Source organism: Hipposideros armiger, unplaced genomic scaffold, assembly GCF_001890085.2.
Source record: "Hipposideros armiger isolate ML-2016 unplaced genomic scaffold, ASM189008v1 scaffold_275, whole genome shotgun sequence".
Taxonomy (NCBI): Eukaryota; Metazoa; Chordata; class Mammalia; order Chiroptera; family Hipposideridae; genus Hipposideros; species Hipposideros armiger.
The window spans coordinates 1223244-1232899 of NW_017731625.1; the positions used below are offsets into that span (position 1 = coordinate 1223244).

General features: G+C 54.7%; 1 protein-coding gene across 1 annotated transcript in view; it reads right to left on the reverse strand.

Moving 5' to 3' along the window:
- The window catches only part of KLF16 (KLF transcription factor 16), a 17870-nt gene extending 16913 nt beyond the window's left edge, over window positions 1–957 (reverse strand). The window contains exon 1 of the mRNA XM_019657342.1: window positions 103–957. Within this exon, the coding sequence (XP_019512887.1) occupies window positions 103–526 (424 nt within the window). The 5' untranslated portion in view covers window positions 527–957. The remainder of the gene's footprint in view (window positions 1–102) is intronic.
- Between the last annotated feature and the right edge of the window lie 8699 nt (window positions 958–9656).

Consider the following 9656-nt stretch of genomic DNA (forward strand, 5'->3'; position numbering starts at 1 on the left):
GCCCCCCTCCCCGCCCCCCACGCGCCACGCAGTTTCGGGGTCCCGGAGGGGGAGGGGGCACGAGGCCGCCCACACGCGGGCACGGCGCGCGGTCGGACTCACCTGTATGCGTTCGCAGGTGCGATTTGAGATGCGAGGACTTGTAGTACGCTTTAGCGCAGCCCGGGAAGGGACAGCGGTGGCTCTTGGCGGCCGGGGGCGCGGCGCCGGGGGCGCGGACGGAGGACGGGGACGAGGCGGCCGACGAGGAGGAGGCGGGTGAGGCGCCCCCCGGGGCAGCGGCAGGCCCACCGCGCAGGTCGGCCAGGATGCTGGCAGCCACCAGGTGGGGCGCGGCGGCGGCCCCGGGGGATGGCGGCGGGGGCCCAGGCGGGGAGGCCTCGCGGCGCGGCGCGCGCATATCCAGGCCGGCTGCAGGGCCCGCGCCTTCGGGGCCCGCCCGCCCGCGGTGCACCACGGCGCCCGAGGAAATGGCCATAAGCACGTTGGCGGCAAAGTAATCAACGCACGCCACAGCCGCCGACATGCCGGGCAAAGGCACGCGGCACGGAATGAGCTGACGGGGCGGAGGCGGCGAGAGCGGTGCCTGTCCGGCCGGCGGCGGCTGCCTGAGTGCAGGAGGCGGAGGAGGAGGCCGGCGCGCGCCGCCGCCGCCCGCGCTCGGCCCGCCCCGCCCCGCCTGACGCGCCCTGACGCACCGGAGCCCGCGGGGGCGGCCACGGTCCGCCCCGCCTGGAGGACGCCCCCACGGGGCGCCGCGGCCACGCCCCCCGCCCGGCGCGCCCTCCACCTCCAAGCAAGCCGCTCGCGGTCGCCGAGGGCGGGGCCCGGGCGGGAGGAGCCGCCCCCTGGCGCGTCCCCTCCTGCCCTGACCGCGACTTCCCCACGCGGGGGGCCCGAAGTCCGCCCCTTCCAGCGGGTCCCTGCCCCTGCGGCACGGCTCCCAGTCCCCTTCTCTGAGAGCCCCTCTGCGAGCCGTGAAGCTCCCCCGCCTCCCCGGAACGGCTCTCCCTCGACACGCACCCCGCCCCTCCCGGCACGCTCCGCCCTCTCCGAGCGGGGGTGGCCACGCCCTCTGCCGCCGCACCCCTTTTCCGCGCGCGTCCCGCCCCCCGCCCGGGCGCGCGGCTGGCTGGAGGCCGCCCCTTCCCCGGACGCTTCCTCCCGGACCCCAGCGCGCCCCCGTTTGCGGTGGGGGAGGGCTCCGCACCTCACGTGGCGGAAGGGATGCGGAGGCAGCCAGCCCCGCCCCCCCGACATGTGCGATACCCTTCCCCCTTCTCCTCCCAGGCCTAGGTCCCTGCTGGACTGTGTGCATCTGTATCCCCTCACTCCCTTCTCTGGGAGTGCCCCTCGCCGCTCCGGGAGCCCCGTGGGGCCTCCCCGGCCTAGGCAGCGGGAGGGGTGGGGCGCCTCGACCCGTCTAGTCGAGCGAACTTACGTTCGTTCCTCTTTTTGTGCCCTATTCGGGAGTCACTCGTGCGCGCCTAAGGTTGGGGAGGGCCAGGGTAGGGGTTGGGAAAAAGGACCCCACCAGGGGCTCAGAGGGCTGGGCTAGGGACGCCCTTACAAGGCAGAGCATCCCGACCTTGCTGGAACACGTGGGTCAGGGGCATCACTCCCCGGCGCTGGGCAGGGATCCTTGGGGTTCCGACGATGAAAAGTGGGGTCTCTCCAAGCCGCCGAGGACGTACAGGCCAAGTTGTTTAATGGCAAGGACACGGGAGACGCAGATGGCCAGGATCCGCCAACCTCTTAGGCCCAAAGTGGCGGGTGCGCGGAAGTGGGCGACAGCACGGCCCTCTCCCTTGCAGTCACGCCCTCGCCCCTTCCTATGCCGTCGATAGCGGCCGTGCAGTGGCCCCAGAGGCCTCCAGGGGGCGGACCTGCTTGGGCCTGCACGGCCTCCCAGCCCGGATTCCCGTCTCTAATGCCTGCTTGCTTGGTGATTGGCTCTGAGCTGGGTGTGGACAGGGGCTACCCGGTTCCCGGCCCCATCCCTATCCTTGCTGTAGCTGCAACCCCTGCTAACTGACCTGACCAGGCTCGACCTCTTTGCCCCCAGGCTGGCTTCTGTCCCCTCAGTCCCCCTGGTCCACTAGGTCCTACTTTTCTTGGTGGTGCCAGCTTGTGCCAGTCCCCTGTGGCAGCCCCAACGGAGGGAGGAGAAGGGAGTGTTGACTTCAGGCTCCCTTTAACAGACAAGCCCACTCTGGACAGCCACTATCCAGGTGGGCACTCAATGGAACTGGCAGTCAGCATTCCTGCTGGCCTGGGTCTCCCTGTGCCTTTGAAGATCTAGGAAGTGGATCACTTGAGCAGGCCCCCACCCATCCCATTTCAGTTCTCAGGGACCTCGATTCCGCACCCACAGGTGCTGCCCAATCCCCACAGCCCAGCTTCTCCAAGTCCAGAGTGTCAGGAGGCACCTCGAGGGCACATGGGCACACAGCAGGATGAGAAAGAGGCGGGAACCCATTCCTTCCATCCATGTTTAGGGCTAGAATGAGCCCCTCAGTGGCTGCCCTCCAGGGGCTCACAATCTAGGGCAAAGCATCTGGAGTCAGACAGTGGCACAGAAGGGCGGGCACACACCTGACAGGTAGAGGAAGTGGGGGCAGCTTCCCAAAGGCAGCTCCACTTGGGGCCTGAAGTGTGAGAAACCCCAGCCAGCGTGTCAGGGACACCAGACAATGGCTGAGGAGGTGCCCTCTTCCCACAGGCAGAAGGTGAGTCATGGCAAAGCAGGGGTCAAGGCTGCTGTCCTGACTGTGCCCAACAGGCTGAGTGGGCCCAGACAAAACATTCTCTTGGGGGCCTCAGGTGTGTACCACTCCCAGCAATAATCAGGGTCTTGGGCCTACGGCCTTTGTCTATAGGCCACGCTGATCACCCCCCACTTGGGGGCCCACACTCCTCTCCTGGGGTTTCTCTTCACACCCAGGCGCCAGGGACACCTAGGTGACCACATATATAACACTCAGGACCCAATGACCTCTCTGACCTGAAGCTCAGCTTGGCCTTGTGCCTAGTCACTGTTCTGTGATCCTTCGGGCGTTGTCACCCCCATTTCACAGGCTGGGAGAGGGCTGAGCAGCAGCCTGCCCATGCAGGACTAAGAGGCAGTGAGTAGGGATACAAATGAAGGCAGCCTAAGCTTGGTCCAGGCTGGGCATTCACCCGGTGTCTGTCCTTTCTTTCTCCAGTCCTCAGTTCCCTCTCCTGTAAATGGAGGCCCATCTCCACCCTTCACTGACAGCATCAAGGGGGGCCTGTCTCCTGGCCACAGGGCCCACAGAGCTGAGCTGGGGGGCAGACGCAGCCAGCTGTGAAGGTAGAAGGCATGCAATTTCCCGGAGTGCAGGTGCAAGGGAGACTACATAAAGTGGGGTGCACCATGGGACCTGTGTGCCCACAGGGAAGGTGCATGATAGGTCAGGTCAGAATTAAGGCTCCAAGGAGTGAGTGAGTGTGTGTGTGTGTGTGTGTGTCTAGACAGGCTGGAATGGCCATATCTTTTCTTTTTTAAGTGAAGCCTTTAGGTTTTTTGTTTGTTTTTTAGCTGAGCCATCCTGCCACCTGTTGGCAGCTCAGCAGCAACTCAGCTCCGGCCGGGACTCGAACCGCTGTTGCTCAGAGCTTGCGCTCTTGAGCGAGCTCTTAACCAACTGAGCCACTCGGCCGGCCCCATTTAGTTTTTAATAGTTTTAATAGTATTTTCTGTACAAGTTAACATTTTTTTTCTACCCATGTGTATTTTTTACTTTTATTTCCTTTAAATGTCAACAGGTGTCTAGGCAGTGCAATTATAGGCCACATATCCTTTCTTTTTTATATTTTTCTGGATGAAAAATGATTTTCTAAATACCTTTTAGTGTTGGCTGGACAAAGCGACTTGCTTCCGAAGAACAGGCTAGGGAAAGGAGAGGACAGTAACCTGCCGTGGAGACACCCTGTAGACCCCGCCTCAGCCAGGTGGTCAAGGTCAACGTCAGGGTGATGTGTGCATGTCAGGAGCCCCTGATGGGATGTGACCAGAAGGACACCTCACCTTGGTATGCTCTTCCCCAAAACCTACGACCCTGGTCCAATTGTGAGAAAACAGGCCAAATTAGGGGATGTTTCACAAAATGTCCCCAAAATTATCAAGGTCATGAAAACCAAGACTGAAGAAGTGCCCTTACATTGTAAGCGACTAAGGAAATATGATGACTAAACACCATGTGGGGGTCTGGGTTGGATCCTGGGACAGAAAAGGACATCAGTGGAAAACCTGATGAGTTTTCCTGATGAGACTAGAAGACAGCCTGGCGTGTAGCTGGTGGGAATGCACACAAGTTAATTTCTTGGTTTTGACACTATGTTAACGAGTGGCACTGGGTGAAGGGTAGACTGGAACTCACTGTACTGTCTTTGTAACTTTTCCATAAACCCTAAATGATTCCAAGATGAACATTTTAAAACAAACATGAAGAGTGAATGTGGACGTTATTTAATAATAATGACCGCATCAATATTAGCTCACATCAGAGGAACCACACATGATCTCATTGCTCTGTACGTAGCTTAACAAAACTGTAAATGTTGTGTCCTTTGACCCAGCAATTCCACTCTGAAAAAGATTCCCAAAAAATATTCACAAGGAAGCAAGCATGTGTAGTTGCGCTGTTTGTGATGGGAAAAAAGAAAGAAGGAATCTCAATGTTGGTTACTGAGTTATAGAGAACATGCTGCGGGAGATCCAGGACACGGGGTCAGGTGGGAAAAGTCAGCTCCAGCTCCAGGGGAGGCACGTGCCTTCTGTTTTCACCTCTATCTGCAGCCTGTCCACGGTGGTTACCTCTAGAGCAGCGGTTCTCAACCTGTGGGTTGCGACCCCTTTGGGGGTTGAATGACCCTTTCACAGGGGTCGCCTAAGACCATCGGAAAACAAAAAGATATTTACATTGTGATTCATAACAGTAGCAAAATTACAGTTATAGAGTAGCAACAAAAATAATTTTATGGTTGGGGGTCACCGCAACATGAGGAACTGTATTAAGGGGTCGCGGCATTAGGAAGGTTGAGAACCGCTGCTCTAGAGGGACCTGCAGGGACCTGCTCGGGAGGAGCAAGAGGGAACATGGGGTTTAGGAGGTGGTAGACCAGCTCCTGAGGGGCACACCGGGCAAAACACACCTGATTCTGCTACCTGCTTGGCACTGGGCATTGGCAGGCGCGACCTTGAACCCTAGGTCCTGCTCGCTGCTCTGGAGCAAATACAAAGCCACTGCCCCTTGTTGCAGCAGGATGTCAGACTTTGGTGATGGAACATTTTAGAAGTTAATGCATACTTCACACTCTCTTCTGTAAGGCACCCATGTTTATTTCTAACGTGTGTGACTACTTACCAGAGTTTGGGGGTCCCTCACACATAGAAGCAGCCAAGAGTTTGGGGTAGAACAATGGACACACCCAGGCACAAGTGGCCCCAGGCCAGCCTAGCCAGATGGTGGGCATGAGGCTGTCCTCCACTTGGAGGACAACAAGGCCACTGCTGGCATGCCACACAAAATTTGCCAGCCCCCTGCTCAGAGTTGCTGTGGACAGAGCCAGGGTTCCCATTTCTTTTCCAGGAGACAGGAGCGGGTAGGATTTGGCTTCCTTTCATATGGGGACACCCCTGATCCCAAGCTCCTGCTCATCCTCCTCAGCTGACCCAGGACCCCTGAAAGCAGCGGCTCACAGTGCCACAAAGGGGGTTTCATCTGCCCATATCTCGGGAATACCCATGGACTTGGGCTTCAGGCCACCTCTGACAGGCCCATGCTTCTCTGGTGCCCACCTGACCTGCTGGAGGAGGAAAGCCCTCTTCAGGATGCCCTCTCTCCTCCTCTGACATTGGTAGGGGGTGCTCTGCTAGGTGTGCTGGTCTTCAGACACACCCAGTTTAGCTCCTCCCAGCAGTGACCTCGGCCAGGCCCCTTCCCCTCCAAGTGTCACCTGCACATGCTATGAACACGGGGTCCCAGGGCTTGCTCTCTGTCTGGAGGCAGCTTGACCTGAACTGTCTCACTTGTTAACGGGACAGTGACCCCGGTCATCTAGGGTTGTCATGAAGATCCACCTGGCATATGGCAGGAGCTCTGAAATGTAAGGGGGGAAGGGTCCTGATTCTGGGCCAGTACCTCCCTCTGATAGATCCCACAGCCAGCGGGTCAGCCCTGCACCCCAACTGTAAAGCAGACAAGTGCTGCCTTGTGGGGGCACCCATACCTTAGATTGGGGTGCTTGGGCCCCTGAGAGGTGGCACCCACTGGAGGCCTCATCTTAGATATGGGCCCTGCAGGGGCCCACATCTGAGGTGTGCCAGGCCAGGACCGAAGGTTCTGGGGAGCTGTGTGCTGCCCTGCCAGGTTGGGGGGGCATGTTCAGGCGCCTGCTGGGCAGCAAAAGAACACTGCTGCCGGGTATGAACACACGTGTCCAGGAAAACTCACAAAATGGAGAACTGAAAGTTGGCCCTTCTCCCAGGCAGCCTGGCCCCTGGGCCGTACCAAGTGAAAGGGAGGGGGGGGCACATCCTGGAATGTACCACTGGCTTTCCCCATCACTGTCTGTATGGTTCCCCAAGTCCACAGAAGAGACCTGGGACAAGCCCCTCACAGGCACCCTGTGTAGAAAGGCAAGTCCCTGCAGACAGACAGAGCCCACAGGCCAGGTCAACCCAAGGAGCTGTGGTCCACAAAGTTCTACCTCAGTTTATCCCTTATGTGCAATGGGCTGACAAGAGAGAAAAGCAGGGGTATAAGTGCTACTGAAGAAAGGGCACTTTTCATGTCAGCTTGAGAAAAGCCACTGCCTCACCAAGGTCAACACCATCCAGTGAATATTCAGGGTGGGGTGCACTCCCTTAAGTTCTCAGAACCCTTCTTATCATGATGTGTCTTGTGGAACTAGCATTGTATAGAATATGTGCAAGGCATTAACTATTCATTATAAGATGGCAATTTTCTCTCTAGTTAATCTATAAATCTAAGCAATCCCACTTTCTGCAAAAAAGGCCAGGTTAAGAGAGGTGGATAAGTCTGCCTGAGGTTGACAAGGAAAAGGAACATGCAGGAGTGAGGAGGGGAGATGGCCTCTGGACCTCGGTGATGAAGACAGTGGGGCTCAGGCTACCTGGGATGACACAGGCCAGGTAGTCATGCCATAAGGACGGCACTCCAGTGGGGAAAGAAGACTTTGCCAGGAAATGGGAGTTGGAGCAAACAATTTCTAAAAAAGTAGTTTGGGTTCCTACCTCAGTCCTTCCCAGCACAGCTCTCTAGAATTATACCAAAAATGTGTGTGTGTATATATATATTTTTTTTTTTTTTAATTTTTTTTTAACTGAGCCATCCTGCCACCTATTGGCAGCTCAGCGGCAGCTCAGCTCAGGCCGGGCATTGAACCGCTGTTGCTCAGAGCTCACACTCTTGAGCGAGCTCTTAACCAACTGAGCCACTTGGCTGGCCCCTGTAAATATATTTTTTAAAAAACCATTACATTTCCAGAAGAAAATATCAAATGTTATATAATCTTGAAGCAGAGAAAATATTTCTCAGCATGACAATGCAGAAGGCACACATGAAAAAACTAATAATAATAACTTTAAATGCCTGGCAAAGACAAATACATTTTGAAAGACAAAAAAACACAAGTTAAAGACAAATGACAGATTGGAAAAAACCACTTAACAGACAATGGGCTAATTTCCTTAACATGCAAAGTGCACCTAGAAAACAAGAACACCAACAACCCAATAGAAAAATGGGCAAAGAATATGAAATATAAACAGCTTTTAAATGTATGCATATTTATAATAGATATAGATCTTTTCCAGTTTCAAAATGATTGTATTAGTGGTAGAAATGACCTACATAAAAAATAAATCTGACAAAAGCATTAAGATCCATTATACTTCTAGGAAACACAAATAAAGCTACAATGAAACACTATTTTACACCTACCAACTGCAAGATCAAGCAAATGGGGGACACCAGCCCCTTCCTTTGTTGGGAGGGGTGCAATGTGGTGCTACCTGTCAAGAGATCACGTACCCAGTGATCCATGAAAAGTCTTTTGACCTAGCACTATTGCACTAAGGAATTCAGCCGACAGAAATATCCCTACTTGGCTACAGAGACATTTGTACAGGGATTGTCAACCTAACATTGCTTGTTACAAAAGATGAAATAACCTAAATTTCAACCAACAGTCAACAGTATAAATAAATTATAGTACTAATAAAATATGGTACAACCATCAACATGAATGAATCCAATCTCTATGTTGGAACTTAGCAAACATCCTCCAAGCGGGATCACATGAACAGTGAGCGACCTTTTGTACAAACACATTAGATATACATGAAGATTGTTGATACATGAGAAACTGGTTTATCTCTGCCCCAGGGAACAAGGAACAGGGTCTTGGAGGTCAGAGGTGGGAAGGACACCAAGTTTTCACCAGACACCCTTTCATACTCTGAATTTTTTGCTGTGTACCTGAAAACATTTTTGTTCAGTTGTAAGCAGTTGCTTTAAGCTTGCTGTTTTGCAGGGCCCTTACATGTAAACTTACATTCTGATGGGGTGAAAACATGTGATAAGTACATCACCAGTGGTCAGTGGGAACACAGGACTGAGGGATCAGTGGCGGGTGGAGGGTGGTGCTTCAGGGAAGAAATACTGCAAGAGAATGAGAGGAAGTCGGACCTGTTAAAAAATGTTAGCCATGCTGAGGGGCTTCTGCACAAGACCAGGATGTAATGAGGGCATATCAGACACAAGGGCCAGTCTGTGCAAATGTCCCATGGTGAGAAGTGCAATCGAGAGCTAGAACCACAAATGTTCTCTGCTCTAGTGAGTACACATTTCATCTTCAGTTTTGCGTCTAAACGTCCTGTAGTATAAAAAATGACCCTAGGGGCTGGCCGAGTGGCTCATTGGTTAAGAGTTGGCTTGGGAGAGCGAGCTCTGAGCAGCAGGGCTGCCGGTTTGGATCTCACATGGGCCAGTGATGCTGTGCCTTCCACAACTAGACTGAAGAGCAAAAGGACAGCAACTTGTCTGTTCCCCTTCCCCAATTCCCCATTCCCCAACGCTGTTCCCTCCCACAATTCCCCAATAAAATCTTTAAAAAAAAACAATGACCCTAGATTATCAGCAAGAGGGACCCGTGGGACTCGGGAGGGACGAAGGCACCAGCAGCTTCCCCGCTCACCCCCAGGCCAGGGGACTTTCCTGTGTTAGAGATGGTTAGGACGGCACTCCATTGGCTCAAGGGCTGGGTTAGCCCAAAGAGGCCAGAATACCCGGGCAAGCCTGGATGAATGGCAGTGGGAGGGGTCGGTAAAAGGGGCGTCTCTCGCGTGACATCCGGTTGAGTTACCTCCCATCAGACAGTGAAAACAGTACCACTCTTTAAGCGCCTAGCGGGCCACTCTAAGCTCTCTGAGCACCCAAGTGCCAATTCCTAATTGTAATAAGAAACTGAGGAGCAAAGTACTCGGCAGCCAAACACGGCCGGACTGACAGGGACCGACCCACCGCCACCTGATCCTGAATGGTGTTAACACTGAAACCCGCGGACACTGCTGGAATGAGTGAGGCCCTACCCAGTGAAGCCAGTTC